Genomic DNA, 26,966 nt, shown 5'->3' with positions numbered 1-26,966 from the left:
CTCTCCCCAATATTGCATCGTACACCAGACCATGCACCAAACCCACAGAAACTATAGCAGAGCCACATGGTGTCTCGATGTTCACCTCGGCCATAACATAATATCGAGTATCCCCAGGTATGCAGGTCACACCAACAGTTTTCCCTGTATGCCTCAAGGGGTTCACCAGCTCAGCTTTTATAAGTGTCACCAAGCTACCAGAGTCTAACAGTGCCTCTACTCGGTTGCCATCTACAGTGAGTACACACATGTGCTTATCAGTCTCAGCCTGCCGGTCAGCCGTACAGGCTGTCTGTGTAAAGAAAGACCCCCTGCGGTAGACATGAGCAGTATCACATTGCATAGGTTCAGTTGTAAGTGAACAATTAGCGGCAATATGGCCGAAGCCACCACATCGGACACACAGAATCATATTAATGTCTAGTCGTTTATGGGGCAAGAACCTTCCTGGCCTGGCAGGCCTGTCTCCAGGTTCTACACCCTCAGTCTTAGGTACATTCCACCGCCCAGCACCCTTCTCCCCTGGAACAGTCTTACCAGTGTCTGTGGGAGTTCGCTGGTGCGCCATCGGGGCTCGGTGGGGCATACTCATCAGCTCCTCAGCCGCCACGTACCTCTCCACCAGCTCGACCAACTGGTCCGCGGACTTAGGGTCTGCATGGCTCACCCACTTGCGCAGAGTCACAGGTAATGATCGCAGGTACCGGTCCATCACTACTCTTTCCACGATCTGTGGTCCCGTCAGCGTCTCGGGCTGTAGCCATTTTGAGGACAGATGGACGAGGTCATGCATCTGTGAACGTGGAGGCTTGTCCCTATGGAACTCCCAGCGGTGGACCCGTTGGGCACGAACAAAGGTGGTGACTCCCAAGCGAGTTAGGATGTCCTGTTTTAGTTTTTTATAGTCCTTGGCATCAGCCAGGCATAAGATGAAATAGGCCTTTTGTGGCTCCCCAGACAAAAAAGGTGCCACCAGACTTGCCCACTGCTCCTTGGGCCAACTCTCCCTTTCGGCCGTTCTTTCAAACGCGGTGAGATAGGCCTCCACATCATCGCCCGAAGTCATCTTTTGGAGGAAGTGACTGGCTCGTACGGAGTGAGTGGGGGTGGGAGGACCAGTAGCAACATCTCTGGGCCGGGCGAGCAGGTGCTGTACCACCTCTTTTATGGCCTGGCAGGTTTCCTCGATGGCGACCTGTTGTTGCCTCTGGGCTGTATCCAAGGCCAACAGTTGCACCCTGGTGGATTCCTGCTGAGCTCTGGTAGATTCCTGCTGAAGTTTGTTTGTCTCCTGCTGAGCTGCTGTAGCTTGGAGCAAGGCCTTAATAATGTCCTCCATTTTGTCCTGGGGTGTAGGTTGGAAGCTGAACCTTGCCTCTCTGAGCATTGGCTGACGCCTCCTCTATGGGACTCCAAGGACACAGCGTTATTTCCACACTTACAAATTGGGTGTCTGTCCCTTTAATTTTTAAATGGAAAGTTTTCCTCTTGCTGCAACTTCAGTGTGTGTGGTTGCCCGCATTCTCCACCATATTGTGACACAGTTAGGTTAGGGGGTCCCTCTCCTGGGTAGAGGACTCCTTCCTTACACACACACACAGCAGCAGGGAAGCAGCACACCAGTCTGGATGCAAGTAGGAGCTGGTCGGCGCCAGTCTTTATTGTACAATGTCAGAAATATAAAGAAAACATAAATATAAATCCTAGCCCTGTCGGGGCACTAACTTCACAGGTAGTTCCCTCACTACCAGAACCTGGCAGGGCCTAATGCCCTCGCCAGCAACAAAAGCACAGCACAACACTCACAGTTAGGTTTCCAAGTGTCTCTGAGCAAACTCCCTGCCTGCTCTCCCAGGTGAGACAATCAGCCCTCAACACACTAGGCTTATATTGGCCACCCTCAGGTGGGAACCCAATCAAGCCTGTTACCAGGCTGCGAGAACCAAAACCTGGAGTGGCCGTGGGTGGAGCCCTCCCTCTCCTCTCACCCACAACCCCCAGGTCCCAAACCGGCTTTTCAAAAAGCCGAAACTCAAGCCTGCTACACTGCAGACTTTCTCCTTGGGGGTTTAAAACACATAAGACAGGAATCTGGGACAAATGTACCTGCCACAGACCACTTTACCAATGATCCTATCACAATATATATATATATATATATATATATATATAGTGGTAGAAGCACTGGAGAAGTCTGGGATGGCATATATGTGTGTCCCAGATTCCTATCATATGTGTTTTAAAAACCCCAGGAAAAGTCTGTTATGCCAAACAGACCAGAAGTGTCGGCTTTTGGTAAAAGACGGATAATGGGTCCTAGGGGTGTGGATGTGATTAGAGAAGGGAATGCTCCATCCATAGGCCATTCCAGGTGTTGGGCCTTTCAGTCTGAGAGCAGGCTGATTAGTAGTTGCACCTGGAAGTGGCTCAGATAAACTGTGTTAAGGTTTTGGTTCAGTGTCTCACATACCCTGGGGAAGAACAGACACTGAGGTTTGTTCAGAGACACTGTGTTATTTGGAAGTGCTGTGTTTGTGTTAAGACAGTAGGCCCTGCCACTTGTAGATAGGGAATAACCTGTCTAGTTAGTGCTCAGACGGGCTAGGATTTATTTTATGTTTTGTTTATCTTGTTGTTTATATTGCACAATAAAACTGGTCCCGACCAGCTTGCACAAAAACCCTGGACTGGTGTGCTATTTCCTGGCTGCTGTGTGTAAGGAGGTGTCCATTGACCCCAGGAGAGGAACCCCCTACCCCGACTGTATCACAATATATATATATATATATATATATATATATATATTGTGATGTCTTGGGGTTAATTAGCTTGGTAGAGGGTGGTTTGGTGCAGTGTTTAGGTGCTTTAATGAGGGTCCACACACAGCTTTCAGGTAAAACAATGGAATGGTGCTTTACTTTCAAGACAGGAAACAAAATAACAAAACACCTAGCCCAATCCGAGCAACTAGCTCACTTGAGCCCTCTCTATGTAAGGTGCAGCTAGTCTGCAAATAAAAGTCCAAAAGCAGCTTAACCCTGCATCCTGCAGGTTAACCCAGGCTCCGGCCTGGTCTTTAGTTGGCTGGCTGCCACAGCCTCACAGTCTGTCTGGGTGGCTTTCCCTGTATCCTCCATGTACAGGCCCTGGCTTCCTCAGCCTGTAGCTTCACTGTCACAGTCTGAGAGTTTTGTGGTCCCCCCCTTGCCTCCTGCAAGGTTCAGACACAGGCCTTCTGGCCTCCCAATGGCTCGTTCAGCTTCACTGGGCTCTCTGACTGGTCTGCCTCATCAGCCCACACCTGAGCTCTATCCACAAGGCAGCCCCAGGTGTATCACCACTCAGTATTTCAAGCCTGTGTAGGAGGATCTCTCCAATCCCACACAGAATCTGCTGCTCACCAACGCCATCTCTGGTGATACTGCCACAATATACACATAAATGCAAATACATATATGCACATACAAAAAATATATATTTATACACACTCCTAAAATACTGTATAAATAAATTACGCAACAGAAAATTGTGCTTACCTGGGTAGGAGCTATACAGGTGGCAGAGGCACACATTGTGGAGGGGGGTTAGAGGCAGGAACACATGGGGTGGATAGAAGTTATGTAGGTGGCAGAGGCACACATAGTGGAGGGGGGGTTAGAGGCAGGAACACATGGGGTGGGTAGGAGCTATATAGTTGGCAGAGGCACACATGATGGAGGGGGTGAGAGGTATACACGGGAGTGTAGGAGCAGAAGCAGAGCTGAGCAACATGATCTGAGTCAGTGCCGTCTGCCTCGAGTCTAGCACACACTGAGCACAGTCAGTGGAAGCACTGAGCAGGGAGGATGAGAAGGGAGGAGCTGTATTAGACCTAGGGGTGGAGCAGCATGTAAAAGAGTCAGAACTCAGGAGATGAAGCTGTGCTGCTGCTGCTGGTCCGGAAACTGAAGTCCCCTGCGAGAGTGGGGGAGTGGATCACACAAACCAATGCAATCTGATGCTAATGTTCAAAACTGACAGTGGGTCCCGCTGGCACTGATGATTCTAGCAAGTGTGTCTTACAGGCAGACATCACAGGCAGATATCTGCCTATGTGTGAGATCAAAGCAGGGTGCAGCCACGATCATCAGCACCAGCGGGACCTTGTCAGTTTGGGCCCATATACTGGTACTTCCTATTCCTGTACCCCCTTACGCCCCTCAGTTCCACCTGTGACCTACCACAGTGCCGCATGCCTTGTCAGTCTGCCTGGTGTGTGGTCTCCTAGCCCAGCCGGCAGACTCACTTCCACACTGTCCGTGGCTTCCTTAGATCAGCCTCCGCCCACAGCCAGCTTTGTCAGTCAGCCCAGCCACTCAGCCCCGCAGTTTCAGGCTGACTAATTTCTGCCTGTCCCTGCCCACACTGACTGCACACTTTAGTTGACCGGTGGCTGCCTGTGGCACAAGCAGTCCGGCCCTACAGCGCACACAACCACACACTCGGGGTGCTGTCATAATGGTAATAGAAGTGCTTTTTTTTAAAAAAGTAACCTAACAGGTGGCCCCACAGGCACATCAGCCCACCGGGAATCTACCCGGTGAATTCAATGACCAATCCGCCCCTGCACATTGGTATCCATCATTATAGATACGAGACAGAATAGGATCAATTCAGCAGCTCACAGGTTACTATTTTATTATTTATTTATTAACAGTTTCTTATATAGCACAGCATATTCCGTTGCGCTTTACAATTGCAACATTAATAGAACAAAACTGGGTATAGGTAGGAAGGCCCTGCTCACAAGCTTACAATCTATACTAATATACTGAATGGAAACGTGGTAGTTTACCCAAACACAGTCGGCGTCACAAGGGAGGGTGCGGGCTGACTCCCCCTCAGTGACAGGAGCTGGAAGCAAATAGACTGTCCCTGCAAATAGACTGGCCCCCGGGAGCAGTCCGCATCTCCGGGCAAGGCCGGTACACTGATGTCTCTTGGGGCCCCACCTTTTCACTACCACCCTTGACCTTGCACCCACACATCCCTTCACTGAATTTGTGATATGTTAGGCTTTATAATGTAAATTAAAGATATGCCAGCCTTTAAAAAAAGTAAAAATACACTATGACTTACCTCACTGTCACTGATGATGCAGGCTGTAGTTCTTGTTTGCCGTTTCTTCTTGATGACAGTGCTGTGGATGCCTTAGAGGTAGGAGGGATGGTGTCTGCAGCCAGCCATCCTCAGTCCTCAGCCCCTTATCACACTTCTGAAATGTAGCCTCTCATCCCCATCCTCAGCCCAAAAGCCCCTTATCACCTTCTTCATACCTCAGCCCCATCACCTTCCTCAGCCTCCATCCCCCCATCACCTTCCTCAGCCCCGTTCGCCTTTCTCAGTCCCCATCCTTTATCACCCATGCCCCTCACAACGTTACCTGCCTGACGGAAGATGTGCGGCAGCTTGACTTATGACATCACGCCGCCGCGTTGCTGACTGAAAGGACATGCTTGGCCCAGGCCGTGTCCACTCTGAACCATCTGGAATAGCCCACCGCTGCCTGAGCCAGGCTAAAAGGGAGCAGGGTGGCGGGTATGTGTCCCGGCGGCCGTGGCCAGGGCCATCTAAACAGCAGTGTAGGCCCTGTGCAAAGCAATGCACTGGGGCCCCTACACACCCATTCATGGGAATAAAAATGTTGGACATGAATCTATGGATTTAACCAAGGCAACACAAACATTAAGCTGGCCAAATTCGCAAAAGAATGCATTCATTTTTCTATTTTTTAGAGGAATTTTGCACAAAGTCAATGTGAGACACATGGTGTAAGTATTACAGGGGAGCACAAACTAACTCTTGTTGCCATTGCCTATGAATGCTCGATGGACATACAGTCCTTGTCCTTTATACCTTCACTACCCTGTTTTTCCCCTGGGGGTGATTAATAATCATATTTTTCATAAAAATCATCTTACTTTTACTAAAAACAATATTCAAAACAAACTACTGCTAAATGGGGGTTCGGGCCACGAGGCCATGCCCCCTACCCACGCGGCCACAACCTTGCCCTGAGACCACACACCCTTTTTACCGGCATGCATCTTCGCTGCGCGCGCTACTCTAATGACTGCACCAGGTGTCACCCAGTGGAGGGATGCCACTGCCCACACAGGTGCTGTCTTCAAGGACAAGCCATAGGATAGATCAGCTGTTGTGAAACTACAAGTTCCAGCATACCCTCCCACCGATCAGCTGGTTAAGCATGCCAGGACTTGTAGCTTCACAACAGCTGGAGAGCCACAGGTTGGCCAGGCCTGATCTAAAAGGTTTCTCCATCATTAGTCAATTTGTCAGCCCTCTCACTATGAGCATTTTGAGAAATCTTTATAATTTTCCTTTACTTGTTAATTATACTTACAGTATGTACCCAGCAATACTGTATGTGGGCTCTATTGAGTGCATCTCCTGGCTAACGCCAACATGGAAAAAATGTATCAGTTGACAGTCTCCACAGTAGGGATGTCCATCTACCATCGTTGTTCATGTTTACAAAACATTGATGGTTAACAGCCGATTTCAGATAGTTTTGCCCTCGAGGGTGGAGAACCAATGGTTCTCCACCATCGATGGCAGAAAGTCCCCCCCCCCCATTTATTTACTTTTGCTTAATGCTCTCACCTGTGAAGCAACGCCCCTCGGTTCTGGTTGGCCAGAAGCCCAGTATGTAATAAAGCAGGGATGAAACCATCAGTGAAAAACAAAAATGGAATATCAGACGGCGCTGTCTAAGCTGCAGGTTCAGATGGGGGTAGTCAGCCCCCTACACAAAAAGAACAACTACAAAATGTTTAACCGTGCTATAATGATATTAATCTATGTATCAAAAGATAAATATTAAACCAAATATAGATGTATTATGGGTATGTATTCACAATGAACAGCTAGACAAATGTGTTATAATAATAAATTGGATATAGAAATATATATAAATGGGATATATAACTATAAATGGCTTGGTTGAAATAATCAATAGAAATAATTTAATGGCATCAATAAAAACATAATATAAAACACAACACTTAATTCCATAAAAAAAATAAATTATTTGTCAGCATAAGTGACATGTGACTAATATCCAATGATGATAGGTCACATATAAGGGTAATCCTTCAATGTTCACATAAATGAGGTTTCAATGTGGAATCTCCCACATCTTCCTCAGTAGCACTGCTACTGAGGAAGATGTGGGATATTCCACATTGAAACGCGTTTAACTGTTCTCCCCTATCATCTGTATCATTGGGAATTTATTTGGACTCATTTTCTGGACTGGCAATTCTGCTTCATCCAGCTACACTCTCCTCCTGGAACCACGCTGAATCACGCTGACTACCATTTGGTGGATATAAATCAGGACGTGTTGCTCCGTTGGAAGCTGGTAAATACTTTTGCTGCTGGACATTATTCCAGATTGAGAACTGACATATGTTTAATTCAACTACATATATTCATTCCCTTTGACCTCATTTACGTGAACATTGAAGGATTACCCTTATATGTGACCTATCATCATTGGATATTAGTCACATGTCACTTATGCTGACAAATTATTTTTCTTTTTTTATGGAATTAAGTGTTGTGTTTTTATATTATGTCTTTATTGATGCCATTAAATTATTTCTATTAATTATTTCAACCAAGCCGTTTATAGTTATATATCCCATTTATATATATTTATATATCCAATTTATTATTATAACACATCACATGTCTAGCTGTTCATTGTGAATACATACCCATAATACATCTATATTTGGTTTAATATTTATCATTTGATACCTAGATTAATATCATTATAGCACGGTTCAACATTTTGTGGATGAAACCATCAGTGGTTTCCCTTTCAATGGTTTTATACCATCAATGATAAACAATGGATGGTACCATCGATGGTGACAATCAAAGGTTGCCCACCGATGGACATCCCTACTCCACAGGGCTCCTCTTGCTATTTGAATCAATAAAATGTGCTCTATGTAAGATTTTGTAACAGTTCTTGACTCCAGTAAAATGCCTTTTTACCTATTGCTAATTATAATGAAACAGGTTTACCATAAGAGCACCATGACAAGAATGTCTGTCAACCTAATAAATGGCATTGATACTGTTGGGTTAGAGGAATAAGTTACACAGCCGGCAGACCTCACAGAAATGCCAAGATGGTAAATATATTTAATAAAGTAATTATCATTATAGGGTGACCAAAAAGGTTTGAGGGGGAAGTGGGGATGGGTTCAATTGCCACCAATACGTAATTTAATTGCACCTATTTGGGCTCAAAGAGAAAACTGGATATGGAACATACTAGTATATAGAATACCAAATACATATTCCCATGTGGAACATATAGTAATATCTCACAATAACAGAGGGGGCACCCATAGTGTAATAAGCAAGCACAGATAACATACTCTGAACCTTCCGCTCCATAAGCTATTTCCACAGAAAGATGGGATCTTTACATTCTGACAAAGTTAGTGTGAGGGGCTGCTATGTCAATAGAGACAATATGTCACATTCTCAGCTGTCGGGTCTCCTCTAAAACAAAATCTATAAATAAATATAATAAATAAAAAAAAAACTCCAGTTAAATAAGAGTTTTAAATTCTGAATTCAAGTATGTGCTTAGAATTTTTCCATCAGGCATAGGGCCATATTCAATTAGCCGCGAAAAGTGCTGTTTGGAGAAAAGTTTTCTCCGATTTGCAGTTTTCGGCTGTTTTCAAAGGTAAGCAGTCAGGAAGCCGACAGACGTAGTCTCAACCGCCGGCTTCCCGATTGTCTAATCCTGGCAAGTGTCCAATGACAGGCGTCGAAATCCCGATGCCTGTCATTAGACCTACGCCTGGAGCCCGACACCCTGCTTACCGATCGAAGATAAGCCGGGCGCTGGGCGTGGACAGCCGCGGAGGGGGGGAGGGTACCATCGATGGTGACCATCAAAGGTTACTCACCGATGGACATCCCTACTCCACAGGGCTCCTCTTGGTATTTTAATCAATTTTAATCAATATAATGTGCTCCGGAGGGGACTTAGGGTTAGACACCCTCCGGGAGGTTAGGGTTAGGCTAGGGAAAGGGGGGGTTAGGGTTAGGCACCCCCGGGGGGAGGTTAGGGTTAGGCACCCCCCCGTGGGACTTAGGTTTAGGCTGCGGGGAAAGGGAGTTAGGTTTAGGTACTTAGAGGGGGGATTATGGTTAGGCACTTCAGGGGGAGGTTAGGGTAGGTACACCTAAGTTAGGGATATGGGGTAGAATTAGGTTAGTTTATACGAACCTGAGGACGATCGGGATTTCCTCCTCTGCTGGGCTGCCGCTATCGGGATTTGAACCGCCGGCCGCATACTGATTCCGTTTTCAAAGTATCTCCATATTCAATTACAGGAGTTTTCGCCTAAGCGGAAAAAAAACAGGAGAAAAGTTTTCTCTATGTATAGGCAGGCGAATTGGAAGTGCAAAATCTCTATTGTGGGGTGGATTTTGTCCAGGACCCTTTAGACACTCCCCTAATGACTAATCAGTCCAAAAACATTAAACATTTTTGGAGAAGATCCCTTTTAAGGCAAAAATTAAAAAAGTGTTAGAAAATGGGTAAAAAGTGGGGGGTACTGGTACTTTGGGGGGCTATATTGATGGGGCAGGGTTTTTTGGGATTGCTATAGGCTGCAGTAGGTGTATTTTTCAGATTTTTTTAAATCTTCACTTTAGAGAAATCAAAATATACTAGTACCCATTTTCATGTACCCCAAATTTCACATCGGTAGTTATTTTTCCCAAAAGAAATTGCTTTCTATCATTTTTCAGCACTTATGCATATAAGCATATAACAGCCAATTCTGACACTTTAAGAACACAAAACACTTTTATTAGGGCTATTAGGACACTTCTATATTGATTTCTAATGTTAGTGCAGCTTTTCCTGGGGGACTGATTTCCCCAAAATCTTCGGGATTTTTCGCTATTCAACAAGTTTCGCCTGTTTGCCTTTTCACGTCTTTTGGAATTGAGATAAGCGGGAGCGCACAGGGAAAAAGTATTGCCTGAAAACAAGCGGAGGCGGCGAAAACATCATGACTCGACTTTTCGCGCCCAATTGACTTTGGCCCATAGTGTGTTTGTGACAGTTACTTTTTTTTTTCAGATTTTAGTGATCTTTGGCCCTCTTTCAGAGCCGTACGCTCTGAGCAGAGCGCACGCTCTGAATGAGGGCCGCCCTCCATGAAAATGGAGCGTCCTCCTGGACGCTCGTATAGCTGTGGGTCACCACCCACAGCATATACAAGCGTGCATTTTGATGGCCGCGATGGTCGTGACCATCGCGGCCATCGAAACTGCGAGCCGGAGCCTGCGGTTGTGGTTTTCAACCGCAAGCTCCGGAGTGATTTTGGCTCTATCAGAGCCAAAATCACTCCCACTGACATCACTAGTGATGTCAGTGGGCCGGCTTCTGACGGGAGGCGTTCCCGTGGGAACGCCCCCGTCAGGGAGGCACGCCCCCGGCACGCCCACCAAAGGGGGCGTGCTGTCAATCAACATCGACAGCACGCCCCCTTTGATCAGACACAACGAGCGAAGGACTTTCCTTCGCTCGTCACGTCTGGCGCATGCGCACGTCGGAGCTCCCTCCGTCGTGCGCATGCTCAGTGCATAACATCGACCCACTTGCGAGCGGACAGCCGCTCGCGAGTGGGTCTGAATCAGGCCCTTTATGGCCTGTCATATACACACAGCATACTTAATACTTACCTACTTTTGAAAAAGCATTTCAGGGAGATTGTGAAAGCAACACTTATGAGCACGGTGGTAAAGTGGACATGTACTGCTATATCTGAGAGGCGTGTCATAAAATTGATTTACGTTAGGGATGGCCATCGGTGTGGTTATCATCGATGGCAAAATAGCAAGTGGCCATCGATGGTAACCAACTATGCAATGGGTGTCCATCGATGGTTTCACCAACCGATGGTCATCCCTATTATTTGATTGACTGGCCTGTGGGCAAATCAAAACTGGGGGCGGGGCTTCATGGGGACAGGGGCGGAGCTATGATCTGTGTCCTGGCACCTTCTAAAAAAAGCATTTGGTTGTGCTGTTGCATCGATGGAGGGAAACCATCTGGTGCTCCCCCATCGATGGTAAAAACATGCAACATCGGCCATAAACCAATGATGATTCTGAATCATCGATGGTCGATGGCCATCCCTAATTTACATCCAAATGTAAACGAGCCCCAAAATCGTTAGTAAGATCTGCTTGTTGATAAAAACACCTTGATACTTTTCAGAAAATGCATGTAGCCATAGGGATCATTGGGGTGGATGTATGATAGCGGCACTTAACATGCCGCTATAGCGCTTCCTGTTTCGCCTCTTTACCGAGGCGCAGCAGGAAGCACTACCGATGAGATGTAAGAACATCTCATTGGCCGGAGAGGGGGAGCATTAACTCCCCCCTCCGGCGCTACCCGCTAGAGACAGCAGGGCATCAGCCTAGGCTGATGCACTGTGTCTCTGTCCAGGCCGGCTCCACTGAGCATGTGCGGGATCTCGCAAGTATCGCGAGATCCCCGCGTGGAGCCCTGGAGCACGCAGCAGCCCCAGCAGGGACAGCGCTGTCCCTGCTGTTGGGATAGGCTAGCACCAGACTATAGCTGTCGATAATGACAGCTAAAGCCGGCTGAACGGTCATGCTGTATGACCGTTCGTAAATAGCCCTGCCGCTCTTGTAGATAGCAGCACCGATAATGACAGGGGCGCATCTGGAATGTCTCAAAAGTGAAATTATATTTTTAGGATTAAATTTAGACAATTTGCTCAGACCCATTTTATATGTGACATATGTTGACTATTCTGATGGAATTAGTCTGGCCTCCATTTATAAATTGATGTAAAGCAGACTTGTTGCATCAGTCATCTAACTGAATCTAGGTAAATTCAGTCACAAAGTAAATGAAAAATATGATCAGCGAAGACACTGGTTAACTCAATTACCAACAAATTTTTCATTGCTGTAAGTGAGGCTGTAACTGCGGCTATAAGCCAGGGTGAGATAGGGAGCGAGTTGCGGTGCCATTGGCAATGTTTCCACGCCATTACAATGGCAACTAGCCCACCTCGCGTTAAAATTAAATTGATCCAAAAATGCTAGGTCTACATATATACTTTGTAAAAATGACACAGGTCCTTTCTGAATCCCATGTCCTGCACTACAAACTCACAAAGTATTGTCATATTAATGGTGTTGTGGACATTTCTTGTGTGTCAGTAGATGAAAAAATAGAAATATATTTACCAATTAAACACGGGAGGTCATTTACAACGAGCAATTAGGCCAAGGGTCAGAACAAAATCTTTTTTGGTATCTTTGGTTCTCCACACAGTTACACACACACACGAGTTGCAACACCCCCTTGTGAGGTATAGCCATGTCCCCTGTTTCGCCTGCACCAACACCCAGCAAGAACAGAGGGATGCCGGGGTGAAAATACAGTAGAGTCCATCCCTGATTGGGACCCATTGGGATCAGTGCTCAATGATACAAAAAGCTCTGCGCCCAAGGGAGTTAATTCAATTAGGAGCGATGGCAAATGGCTTGATCAAGCGTGACATATGGGCGATGTGCAGCATGTGTGAAACCATACTTGCCAATTTTTGAAAAAGCATTTTGGGGAGATTGTGATAGCAACGCCTATGAGCGAGCGTTTAAAGTGAGCGTGTACTGCTACATCTGAGGAGCGTGTCCCAAATGTAAACGAGACCCAAAGCAGTTAGTAAATTCTATTTGTTGATGAAAACACATTAAAACTTTTCAGAAAATGCATGTAGCCATAGGGATTATTGTGCCTTATAACCCATGCAGGGAAATTATACTAATGATCCCATTTGAATGTACTATATATATCTACTATAACAGCTATATAATGGGGGTAAGGCAGTGGTTCCCAAACTGTGCGCCGTGGCACCCAGGGGTGCCTTGGGACACTTGCAGGGGTGCCTCAGGTTGGTGCTCCAGCACTAAATCAAATTGTTTATGGTCAATGTAATGTGAATGTGTGGACAAACAGAAGTGCAAACCTGTCCACCACCACATAACACTACTGTAACCTCCTCCTATCTTGCCTCCCCAATTCCAATCTCTCTCCTCTCCAGTCTGTCCTCAATACTGCTGCTCGGCTCATTTTCTTCTCCAAACGCTCTACATCTGCCTCCCCTCTCCTACAAGCCCTCCACTGGCTCCACTTCCCTTTCAGAATCCAATTCAAGGTTCTCACACTCACTTACAAAGCCCTCACCCATTCCTCTCTCATTTACATCTCTGATCTCATCTCTTCTGTCTGCCCTCTTCGTTCACTTAATACACGCCACCTTTCATGCCAATTGATTACTTCCTCCCACTCCCGCCTCCAAGATTTTACCAGTGCTACTCCCCATCTTTGGAACGCCCTCCCTCTCCCCATCAGACTCTGCACCTCTCTACAATCATTCAAACAAGCTCTTAAGACCCACTACTTCATTAAAGCCTTCCAGCTCTCATCCTAACTTGCTGCTACATCTTCCTCCCCGCCTACCTCATTCTGTGTCACTCCTGTTTGTCTGCCCCTCCCTTTTAGAATGTAAGCTTTTTCGAGCAGGGTCCTCTACCCTCTTGTACTTCTCCCTACTGTATTTTCATTTATCTCTTACTCCCCACTAGGACAACTAATAACACTTGGCTGCTTATGTGGGTGTAAAGGTCGCTAATATAATATAGCTATGTTTATTATCCATGTCCGTGTCCTGCATTGTATTGTAATGTAAGTCGCTGGTTAATTATTTGTTTATGTACTTTGTAAGGCGCTGCGGAACACTTGTGGCGCCATATGTATATAAATGATAATAATAATAACTGAACCTAAGGATGGCAGGTAAGCACAATTTACTTCACTTTACTACTTTTAAATCTTTTTTCTGAATTTCTCAATAACAAACTTTTGGCTTAGGGGTGCCGGGTAAACAATGCTGACACTCTAGGGCGCCGTTATTCAAAAAGTTTGGGAACCACTGGGGTAAGGTGCAATCAGGGAGATTGCCTGACTTTGCAGGGAAACAGGGAGATTACTACTATTTCAGGGAGTCTCCCTGACAATCAGGGAGAGTTGGTAAGTATGCGTGAAACCCATGCATATAGTAGCCTCAATTTCTGCATTTTAATACGCACTCCTATGGGGCCCGGCTGAAAACTAAAGTACAGTTATGGTGGTCTGTTAAAATTTGCAATGTAATGACATCTACTGAATGTATTCATCTGAATGAGCCCTAACACACATTATTTAATGCTGGGAAATCCTTTGCCCAGAAAGACCCACGGTTTAGATGACATGGGAACTGGGTGTAGGGTTGATGCTAGATTCTATGTGCAGAAAGGACCTCTGTGACGTATCAACGTGACCGCTACAGGAGGGCTGGACCGCTCCTGCTTCACCATCCACGAGGGCATAGAGGGGGGAATAAATATTTGTGGCTAGCGTAGCGAGCCCGCGAGGAGAAACTTTTGGTCCCCCGTTAGCATCCCCGCCCCTCCCCCTTTCATGCAGGGTCACGTGGGTGTGACGTCACAGGTCCCCTGCAGCCCCCTATTCTAGTCATAACAACTTTTTGGAAATTAATGAAATAAATGAACTTTTTTTGGAAATGTAGTGATACGTGGTTTAGTGCACAGAATGGAAATGCCAGAGAATACTTGGGGCTCTATTTACTACAATCCGCATATTGAATGCGGATTGTAGTGTGATATTACCGAGTGAATTCGCATTGCGAATTCAGGCAATATCACAGGGATTTACTATAAATCCTTTGCACTGACAGAGCTTGCGATAAAGCTCTGTCCCTGCGGATCCCATCCGCACTCTAGTCGCGGTATTTTCGGAAAAAATACTGCGACTAAGAGCCTGCGCATACGCCGACCCCCCGGCGCTGCTACCCCCACCGATGCTAAGCCCCGCCCTTCGCGATCATGGACCTCCCCTCCCTTCATTACACTTACCTGCATCCTCCTGGCCTCCGGTGATCTTCTCCGGGCCTCCCGATCAGGTGATCTCCCATACTGCACTGGGGCCCGATCACCTGATGACCGGGCAGCAGTGCACTGTGGGAGACCAGCTGACCGGAGAGGAGCCATCACCGGAGGCCCGATCACCGGTCCCTGGATTCAGGTAAGTAAAAAAAAAATATTTCAATTTTTTTTTTCTTTTTTTTACAGCAATCAGCTTGCGGTCTGTTTAGACCACACAGCTGATTACTGGTACCGGCTCCCGCCTCTGCTCTCCCCGTTAGAGCAGAGTGGGAGCCTGGTAACCGGGGGAGACCCTGGATAACGCCACCTCCAGGTGGCGTTATTATCACAGGGCTTCCCCCGGTATTTTTTTACAATTTATTTTTAGTAACTATGGTCGGATCACATTTCCCATTACAATTATGGGAAATGCGATCTGCTTTACTAAAAATAAGTGATAATTAGGGGTTGGAGTAGAATTTTACTAATTCTACTCCAATTGCCCTGTAATAACTACAGGTGAAACTAAAATAATGTGAAAAGGGTGTGAAAACACCCTTTTTCACTTTATTTTAGTAAAAATAATGTTAATAAATAGAGCCCTTACTGTGTAGTTCAGATAGTGTAGTGTACTTACAATACGTATTAAATGTTTTGAAGACAGCAGTGCTGCTCTACAGCAAATGCTAATACTAGCTCTCAGCCACAACTTAAGCACAGCTAATAACGCTGGCAGTAGGTAAGTACTTAGCATTTTAAATATATATAGTTAATAAAAATAAATCAATTGCTTTTGTCGCCTGGGCTTTCAACAAATCACAGTCGCTGTCTCTTGTTAAAATAACGACTGAGAGCTGTTCTCTACCATTGGCTGCTTCTCGGAATCCCTGTTGGTAATGTGGCGCGTTGCTGTGCTGCGTAGTAGTGTAACAGTAACAAGAGAAGAACTAGGTGGAGGACAGGACGCAGCCGACGGGCGGGCACGGAGAGAGCCTGGTGAGGCCGGGCCGGGGTCACTGTGGCTGCGGCTGTGCTCGGCCTGCCCGCTGTGTTATCGTGTCTTCTCCCTCTCACTTCCCGGCATGTGCACAATTAGTTCACAATTATCATACAAAATAAGGTTGTTTAATAGTATTTATGTCTCAGCGGCCGCGCAGTACTCTGTTGTGTGACTCACTGCATATACACATTAGTTGTTGGTAATAGCCATGACTATACATTTCATATACTGCTTGGAGCAAGAACGACGAGAGTATACTAGAACTCTCCCAGAAGAAATAACATTGTATAAGTGAAAGGAAATACTGTTAGTTTAGCTGGGAAGTGTATGCTGACCTGTGAGGACATTTATTTTATGGGAAAAGTAGGGAAGAAGTGTATACATATGTTACACTTGTAAATTAATCAGGTACTTACCTTTGGTTTATATATACATATGTGATTAGTCACATGCATGTTAATTATGTAAGTGAAAATCTTTAGCATGTCCAGTGGGCATCAGAGACCCTAAAAATGTCATGAATTAGAGATGGACATCAATGTTTGTAGTTTTATAACCATGGATGTTTATCATCATATGGTGTGGAAGTGATGGCCATCCTATGTTGGAAGTGATGGCCATCCTATGTTGGAAGTGATGGCCATCCTATGTTGGAAGTGATGGCCATCCTATGTTGGAAGTGATGGCCATCCTATGTTAAAATACAGCTGAATTCAGCTGTTTATCATTGTAAACCGCTGCAGGTTACTATTGCACATGTGCAAACGTCTTTTTTTTGCGCATACACAAACCATTGCAACATTTTTTTATCAAATTCTTTTGATGCATTGATTAGTTACCATCACTTCTAAAATTTTGATGGCAGAAACCCAGCCATCATTCGATGGCAGGCTTCTGATGTCTATCCCTACCATGAATGTCTCACAATGGTAGAGGAAATGAGCCTTGTCATTGTTGGTGTGGTATGTGACGGGGAGATGTATCAAACCTTCGAGAGCAATAAAGTGGAGACTTTGCCCATAGCAGCCTATCAGCTTCTAACTCATTTTATAGATTGTGCTAAATAAATAACAAGCTGCTTCGTTGCTATGGGTAACTTTTCCACGTTATCTCTCTCGAAGGTTTGATACATCTTCCTTAGTGTGAGATGTTGGCAAATGCACTTGGCTAAACTGCTATTACAGATTTGCATATGGGCTTGCAGCTATTGCTATGGACCTGCTGACTCCCTATGCTGCTGTAATTGCTGTTATTATGAAGTAGAAACCTCTGGGAGCGACAGCAAGTTAGCCCCAAAGCGATAAGCTACACAAGCTCACAGAACTGGATTGACAAGTGCTGAAGTGAGTAGGGTGTATCACCATGTGCAGTGGCAATCATCGGCTGAGTGATCAATAGCGAATTCAAAATAAGAAACAATTGGAAACTCAACAGGTCTAGATGATAGCCTCAATAATAAAATGCAAACTAAAAATGCAAAGAGACAGTAAGAAAATAAACATGAGTGCTGACATTACCAGTCAATAGTTTTTCGAAACGTACAGTACAAAATGTAGTTAAATAAAATGAAAATTAAATATAGAGATTATAGCAATATTGAAGTTCAGAACAAGTTTAACAACAAAGGGAAAGAGATGGGGAGCGCAAGTGGATGAATGATAATTTAATCTAAAATGAATAAGGAATGTTAAGTAAAACAATAGCCAAATATAACACAATAAATAGCCATAATATCACAATGTAGAAGGAAGCCTAAATAAATGTAAATGTGCCAGCTGATAATGAAAACACACAGTGAAAGAAAAAATAAATACATGCAATATATCTGTATAAAAAAAATGTAAATAAAGCTCCCAAATGCGTATTACTAGACAAATGCCAATTCAGTGAAATTACAATGGGTGAAGACAGGAGCTGGGTTAATCTTTTAGATACAATGGGCCGTATTCAATTAGAAGCGAAAACTCAGTTTCGGCGATACTTTTTCGCTGATGTCAATTTCGCCGTTTTTATTTATCCCCGTATTCAATTAGTCCAACTTTTCGCCGCATCAATGCATCAGACCTGGCGAAAAAATATCGCCTATGAATAGGTGGCAAAAAAAAGTGCAGAATTGGGGTTTTGGGGTGCAGATTTCCCAAAACCACCCTACAGCCCTTCGACCGTTCCCTAAAGGTAATCGGTCGAAAATGTTTAAAAGTACCTTATGACACCCCAAAAAAGTACTTTTGTTTTGAAGGTGAAAAAAAAATAAAGTTGGGGGACAAACTTGAAAACTAGCGAAATAGACTCTGGGGGGGGTCCCCAAGTATGGCCCAGGTGTTTTTTTGATTGCAAGTAGTTGCGGCAAGTGGATTTTTCGCGTTTATTAAGATTTCACATTAGCGACTCCAAAATATGCTAGCAACCATTTTCATGTACCCCAAATTTGATGTGACTACTTATTTCCCCCCCAAAAAAACTCCAAAATGCTATTCTTCACCACTTCTGTAAATACGCTATATATCTCAGATTTAAACCATTTAAAAACACCAAATACCTTCAGCGGGGCTATTCGGGGGTTTCCAGAGTGATCCCCCATGTCAGAGCATCTTTTGGAGGGTGTCTAGTGTATTTCCCCAAAAATGACAGAACTTTTCACTGATTTCAGTTTCACGGGGTCCCATTTTCACCGATTTGGAATTGAATACGGGGGATAAGCGGGGATGAGCACGATACTTTTCCGCTGGCAAAACCAGCGATGACGGCGAAAAGTCCGGCAATGGACTTTTCGCTTCTAATTGAATACAGCCCAATGTTGCAAAGTTGTTAAATGCTTCTGGAAATCTTGTGAAACAAAAGTCTAGGTTTGAAGGAATTCAGCATCCCGACACTGGAATCACGACAGGGGTAAGAATGCCAGTACCATCATCCTGGTGCCTGCGATCCTGGTGGGTAAGTATGAGGGTTTGGGTTAGGCACTAGGGGGGAGGGAGAGGGTTTTTCTGCGGGGAAGGTGGGTTAAGGGTTAGTGTAGGGGTACTTACCTTTGGGCATCGGGACTCTGACTGTCGGGATGCCGCTGTCGGTATTCTAACTACCGGCATCCCGGCAGCTGGGATACCGTTCCCAGGAAGCCACCAGTATATGTAACTTAAATGGTAAAGAGTACCTTCTAGCCAGCTGGTGATTTGTAATGTTGACATTCTCTTCCATCACTACTGCTGGCCCTGCTGTTATATTTTGTGTCAAACTGGAAGCACTGTTGCGATTCATTGTATTACCAGCTGGCTGCAAGGTATTGTTTACTGTTTATATTGGATATATTGAGGGCTCCCTATCACACCTAGGGCTCAATCCAATTAGCCTTGATGATCTCGCATATGCGAGCGGAATGTGAAATCAGGCGCCATTGCCAGCGTTTTAAGGCCGTGGCAACAGCAATTTGCACCCTTTGTGGACAATTGGATTGACCCCACACACACACACACACACTTTTTTCACAAACTTTCCTGATGCATTGAACAACTTTACAACATTGTATCTAAAAGATGATCCAGCTCCTGTCTTCACCCACTGGGTGAACTTTCAGATGGATTTTTTACTGTGTAACCATTCAGTGGTGAACTTGATACATTGTTATTTCAGATATATTGCATAATAATTTTCTTTCACTGTGTGTTTGCATTATCAGCTGGCAACTTTACATTTATTTTTATGTATCCTTTTACATTGTGATCAAATGTGTTATTTTACGTCCTTATCATTCATTCAATATAAAATTATTATTCATCCTTTTTGTGCTCACCTTTTCTCTTTACCTTTTTTATATTTTCAGCTCTCTGTTATTTGGTGAGCGGAACCTGGATTGATTGCTCATTATTTCACTTTACTTAGGAGCGCCTGGTATTATTCTCAAGTTTCACATAGTGTCATTAATGAAAAAATCGATAATGGAACAAACATTCCCATAAAACATTATTGGCTAGCCATCCAATATCCAATTTGAGTTAGTATTCAGGAAATTATTGTTCCACTTCCAGCCTGCAATGATGTCTAGTTAGGACTTATAGTTCATAGGACTACACCTGACACATTGGTTCCAGATTACTATTATACCCCCTGGTAACGAGCAGGGTTGAACACGTGTTCAACCCGGCTCGCAGTGCAATGTGAACAGGTACGTGATGGCGGTGACGTTATCGATCCGGCAAAAAGCCGTGTCGGGCTGCAAGTCTGAACGGGGTCTCAGCCGGGTTGTGCCCAGGAATGGTTGTGTGAACAAAATCCTGGTGCAACCCCGCATTACAATGTGAAAAGGGTATTAGTAATCTGGAACCAATGTGTATACTTGCTAACTAACTGCATAATATTGGGGGCTGGAATGACAATTGGTTCCTGAATACTATCTCAATGGATTTTGGCTTGCTTACCAATCATCTGTTTTAAGGAACTGTTTGTTCCGTTATTGAATCATGTCATTATTTATACAGGGATAAGATGTGTAACGCCACAACATTATCATCCCGTTATTTTTAATTTTCTCTAAATACTTTTTGTATGTTTAGAAAAACCACTGACTGGTGTTGTCAGTACTTCTATTTATTTATTCTCTCACGGAGGTGTATAGTCATGGCCAAAAGTTTTGAGAATTACACAAGTATTGGTTTTCACAAAGTTTGCTGCTTCAGTGTTTTTAGACCTTTTTGTCATAGTTACTATGGTATACTGAAGTAAAATTACAAGCATTTCATAAGTGTCAAAGGCTTTTATTGACAATTACATTAAGTTTATGCAAAGAGTCAATATTTGCAGTGTTGACCTTTCTTTTTCAAAACCTCTACAATTCGCCCTGGCATGCTGTCAATCAACTTCTGGGCCACATACTGACTGATAGCCGCCCATTCCTGCCTAATCAATGCTTGGAGTTTGTCAGAATTTGTGGGTTTTTGTTTGCCTCTTGAGGATTGACCACTTGCCTCTTGAGGATTGACCACAAGTTCTTAATGGGATTAGGGTCTGGGGAGTTTCCTGGCCATGGGCCCAAAATTTTGATGTTTTGTCCCCCAAACCACTTAGTTACCACTTTTGCCTTATGGCAATGTGCTCCATCATGCTGGAAAAGGCATTGTTCATCACCAAACTGTTCTTGGATGGTTGGGAGAAGTTACTCTTGGAGGATGTTTTGGTTCCATTCTTTAGTCATGGCTGTGTTCTTAGGCAAAATTGTGAGTGAGCCCACTCCCTTGGCTGAGAAGCAACCCCACTCATGAATGGTCTTGGGATGCTTTACTATTGGCATGACACAGGACTGATGGTAGTGCTCACCTTTCCTTCACTGGCATTTTTCCAGATACCCCAAACAATCTGAAAGGGGATTCATTAGAGAAAATAACTTTACCCCAGTCCTCAGCAGTCCAATCCCTGTACCTTTTGCAGAATATGAGGCTGTCCCTGATGTTTTTCCTGGAGAGAAGTGGCTTCTTTGCTGCCCTTCTTGACACCAGGCCATCCTCCAAAAGTGTTCACCTCACTGTGCGTGAAGATACACTCACACCTGCCTGCTGCCATTCCTCAGCAAGCTTGCACTGGTGGTGCCCTGATCCTGCAGCTGAATCAACTTTAGGAGATGGTACTGGCGCTTGATGGACGTTCTTGGGTGCCCTGAAGTCTTCTTCACAACTATTGAACCTCTCTCCTTGAAGTTCTTGATGATACGATAAATGGTTGATTTAGGTGCAATCTTACTAGCAGCAATATCCTTGCCTGTGAAGCCCTTTTTGTGCAAAGCAATGATGACTGCAAGTGTTTCCTTGCAGGTAATCATGGTTAACAGAGTAAGAACAATAATTTCCAGCTCCACTCTCCTTTTAAAATTTCCAGTCTCTTATTCTAACTCAGTGTTTCCCAACCACGGTCCTCAAGGCACACTTAACAGTCCAGGTTTTAGTGATATCCATGCTTGAGCACAGATGGTTAAATCAAAATAACTGAAGTGCTAATTAAGACACCGTTGCTCAAGAATAGCCATCCTTAAAACCTGGACACTTAGTGTGCCTTGAGGACCGTGGTTGGGAACCCCTGTTCTAACTCAATCAGCATGACAGAGTGATCTCCAGCCTTGTCCTCCAGCCTGTGTTATAGAGAGAATCACTGTCCTTTTGTGGCAGGGCTGAAATGCAGTGGAAATGTTGTTTTTGGGATTAAGTTCATTGTCATGGCAAAGAGGGACTTTGCAATTCATCTGATCACTCTTCATGACATTCTGGAGTATATGCAAATTGTCATCATAAAAACTGAAGCAGCAGACTTTGTGAAAACCAATACTTGTGTCATTCTCAACTTTTGGCAACTGCCATTTTAGGGGTCAATCCAATTAGGTGCAAGTTGCTATTTACTCAGGAAATTTAAGATTGTGAATTAATTTTGCAATCCAATTAGAAACTCGCATTGACCCATTCAGAGTAAACTCACATTTTTCTATTCGCCCCTCCCTGGGGGTGAGAGAGTGTAGGGTAAACCTTTATTTTAAAGTTAAAATGTTGGGAGGTACTTGTGTACTTTATGGACTCATTGCTGAGAGAACCCAATTAATGTTTTAAATGGTACTTGTGTACGTACACAAGTAACGAAAGTTGTCCCCACCTAAAGAAGAAAGTTGGCCGCTCGCCACGCTTCGGGCTCGGTGGCTCGCCACAAGGTTATGTTCCCCTCTATGCTGCTCTACATTAATTGGGTTCTCTCTGCAATGAGTTCGTAAGTACACAAGTACCTGCTGGGACACTGTGCAAAACCCCAATGACTAATTAGGCAATTGGAAGTTTCCAATTAGCTTAAATAGAACTTTAATTACATGTCACTTTATGGGGTTTAAAAAAATGTCCTCAAATTAACGTAAATTTTTTGCTTAGCTTCCAACTCAGAATCAGCCCCTTTATGTGGATGTTAAATTACTTGTGGCTATATAAACATAGAATGTACTGTACATTCTTATACCTCTTTACCACCAAAAACCCGGGTCCGACCTGGGTTTTCAGACATGGTTCCAACCCAGGTCAGACACTGTTTACACAGCACCATCAATCTGGGTTATTCTCAGGTCAGCCCTGTTCACATTGAACCTGGGTCTGCCCTGCTAAACTTGTGAGCTCATAAAAAGTGGGAGGTGACTGCTCCACAACCACCAATCAACTCCTTTTAGGCATGACCCAGGTCGGATAACCCAGGTTGTGCCTTTTACACTGCGCCATTACCCAGGTCCATCCTGGATCCGACCCTGGTAGCTTCCTGGGTTGGATTGACAGGTCACTTGACCCGGGTTATTTTTCAGGGGCCCTTTTACACTGAGCTGCGACCCAGGTAGACCCAGCAATAACCCAGGTTTTGCTCTGGTGAAAAAGGGGTATAACATACAGGTTTTTACTGGGAGGGGAAGACCAATGTTATTTTTTAAAGCATTGATCAATTTACCACCAAAGCAAATGCCTGTACAATAAAATATGAATGCATGCAAAAGACAAAAACCAAGATATGTTCATAGTTTTTCCTGGGATTTTTCATCACACATTATTCTGCTAGACCTTGTCTACAACTTCACTGAGCATTCCTGTATTGTCCAATATCTGGCTAATGAGCTCCTAGACAGAAAACTGGACAAGTTTATACAGGTCATAGATAAGTAGTGCAACTTTTTATTTTGTCAAATTTGATATTTGAGTTGTGTGTTTTTTTGTTTTGTTTTTTAAGTTACATGCAAAATATTATCCAGTAAATGTTTTTTTTGTTGTCACATCTTTAGCTATTTATGAGTGTGGTATCATTATTGCACTATCAACATTATTATGAAATTGCAATATGTTACTCTGTGTCTTTCAGGTAATTTTGTCTAGCAGCTATGTCAGTATGTGATGATCTTTTACTCTGCAACTTTCCCAAGTGTCGGGTAAAGTTGTCTGGCCGTGCCTGGGTCACAGCTTGCTCACATATTTTTTGTGACCAGCATGGAAGTGGAGACTTCAGCCGATCTCCTGCTGTTTGCCCAGCCTGTAACAGCACACTTTCCAGTAAACTGGATATTGTGCGTACTGAGCTGAGCCCTTCAGAAGAACATAAAGCTATGATGCTGGCTGGTTTACGTCCTGAGATTGTTCTAGATATCTGCTCTCGTGCATTGACATTCTGGACCTATCAGGTAAGAAGCAAACTAGGTGTAGAGCAGATGGCGCAACTCACAATATCAATTAAATTAGGTCAGGATAGAAATTAGGGGGAAAACAAACTAATTTTGTTTGAAAGTAAATGTTAAAAGGGGAATCTTTACAATATGCAGATTTTTCAGCCTGTCAGAGGACAGTGCATGAAAAAAATTGTTGAGTAGCTTTTCTTTCTGCTTAGTGATTACTTAATCTATTTAGATCATTTATTCATTAGCACACTGCCACTAGCCTTTCTTGAGTTTGTAGTGTGGGGATTGCAAATTTATCTCCGAATTGGAAATTGTAGCAGATTAATGATTTATTTATATACACTCTGGACCTCATTCAGAGTTGGTCGTTGTGGCCGCACGGTCTTAAGGTAAAAGGGGCCGGATATGCAAATGAACCGCTCGCAAGTTGCGTCGTTAAGATGGGATCCTTAGCTGGACGAGTGAGGGGAGGATGCGGCCGTAAGACTAAAAGTACGCCCCCTTCTCATTCGCATTACACGTCATCTCAGGGCATTTAAGGATTAATCGAGACCATCGGAGCTGCTCGTAGAGCTTAAGGTTGACCATACCCTCTCTTAAGCACTACGATCTAGTCAGTGTAAAAACCTCCCATGTCACATGTGCCATGACACTACTTAGTTAATTATGCACTCCCATAAAACGCCGTTTGCATAGTCAGGCACGCCTGCGTTCGGATCTCCACTCCCCGTTCACAAGCACCTTCCCCTGTTACCACCCACAAAAGCCTCATCCTGTCACTCAAACTAACGACAAGCTGTGTTCAAGGAGAGAGCAATTTCTGATTGTAATAGCTAGTTTGCGCACGCGCATTGCGAATTTTACGCATGCGCAGTTTAGCGAACATCGGTGGCTTACGACTGAGCGGCCGCAACGACCTACTCTGAATGAGGTCCTCTGTGCTTTGTGATTACCTGTCTCAACTGGCACTATCCAGCGAGAGCAAGTCACAAACCGTAAGGACTGGGGCAGTGTAGTCAACTGCACCATGGAGATGGTAGTGAAGGAACAACTTGCACCTGGTTCAAGGGATGACTAAGATGAATGGTATCATGGGCTTGTGTTCTCACTTTATAGGGTTAACTGGGATAATTTTCAGACAAACACTAAACTTTTGATGTAACTGATACTGTCTAGAATTTTTTTATCTGTTTTTGTATTAAATACTCACTTGCCTAGTCATTATTCTGAGAATTTTTCATACTGTTATCCCACAGTAGATAAAGAGAAAAAAGAATTGTGTCTGGAAAATACCCCAAGGGATGGGGGAAAAAAATTAAATATTCAATGGGTAATTTTCAGACAGCTGTTTGGGTAACTGACAGATATCACAGCACATACACTTGCTGTAGAGGCCACCGTTGACTGACAGCTCAACTGGATAGGGCACATGTAAATGGAAAGTGGGCATGCACTTACTAATCGCCACAGAGGACGGCGGATCGTCGTCCTGGTGTGCACCCAGCTTAAGTACTAATGGTGCATACACACCGTCAGATTTCCCTGGTCGATATAAACGATATCGTTATATCATTGTCGTTCAAATCGACCAGGTTCTGGCCCCTTCAAACGATGGTCGATGCACGGATGGTCGATATCGACCATCACCTGTGCATGCAGGCCAACCTGGTCGATATTGACCAGGTTAGCCTGTTTACTATAGGGATTGCGGGTCCCTATAGTAAACAGGCTAACCTGGTCGTTATAGTAGTTGGGGGGGGTTGATGCATGTGTTCAATGTTCGATATCGAACATCCAACACATTCAGGACAATCGGATAACGATCGTTATCTGATCGTCTCCAAGTCTGACCATGTGCACCCTACATAAGAACAATTATAGTCAAAATAATCCTGATAAACTCTACACCTCACTTATACATGTTAATTGCAGAGTTTATTAGGATTATTTTGACTATCATTGTTCTATGTACTTGTAGTACAATGTAGGTGCACACTTTAAGTCTCTGCATGGTAGCACTTATTATGTTTTAAAATTAGGGTGTTCAGTCCAAGTCCTTTCCTCAGCTGATACTATGGCAAGGTCCTCTAATCTCTTCCTTCCAAACACACTGTCAGCTGGTGCTGTTGCTCTTTAACATCAGCAGAGAAGTTATGTTAATGCTGAATGAGACACTCACTTCCGACTTCTCTGATCTGCTGCCTGCGCCCAAAGACACCGCATCGGATCAATATTACGACCATTGCCCATATCATCGGACATCTGAGCAACCTTAAGGTTGCTAAGAATGTCCACAATAACTCAGGTGCCGAGGCCAATGAATCTGCGTTTCCGCCCCCAGACACCTGTAACATGTCAAACAGACTGCGGCTAAAACTAAACTGTGACGCGCAAAAAACAAACCATTGGTCATTTGCGACGGAATCGCCACTGTGGGGATGAATCTGGCCGTGAATTAAGATTTTCGTGCTGTCGGCTTAACGAGCATATCACAAACAATTTTCAGGGAACTTGCCCCAAAAACCCAGAAAGGTGGCAAAAATAAGTGTATAACAGTATAGAAGGCTTTTAGTGGAGCAAAGTAATTGAGGTTCTTAAAAGGTATTAATTGGTTGATTTTTTTTTGTACCCTTTTTTTTTTAGTGGAAAAATTACAGCAAGCAAGTGTTTTTCACCAAATTAAAGCCTCTAGATTATTTTGGGGTCCAGAAAAATGTCTGTAATGTT

At 44.3% G+C, this 26,966-nt stretch overlaps 1 protein-coding gene across 1 annotated transcript in view; it reads left to right on the top strand.

The window, feature by feature from the left end:
- Nucleotides 1-15,954: 15,954 nt before the first annotated feature.
- CCNB1IP1 (cyclin B1 interacting protein 1) overlaps nucleotides 15,955-26,966 on the top strand; it is a 53,162-nt gene continuing 42,150 nt past the window's right edge. Inside the window, exons 1-2 of the mRNA XM_088470205.1 lie at nucleotides 15,955-16,071; nucleotides 23,930-24,245. Coding sequence (XP_088326331.1) covers nucleotides 23,949-24,245 — 297 coding nt within the window. The 5' untranslated portion in view covers nucleotides 15,955-16,071; nucleotides 23,930-23,948. The remainder of the gene's footprint in view (nucleotides 16,072-23,929; nucleotides 24,246-26,966) is intronic.

Source organism: Taudactylus pleione, unplaced genomic scaffold (genome assembly GCF_031769625.1).
Source record: "Taudactylus pleione unplaced genomic scaffold, aTauple2 ptg000095l, whole genome shotgun sequence".
NCBI lineage: Eukaryota > Metazoa > Chordata > Amphibia > Anura > Myobatrachidae > Taudactylus > Taudactylus pleione.
The sequence above is the reverse complement of the archived record's forward strand: the minus strand, read 5'-3'. Positions and strand labels throughout refer to the sequence as shown.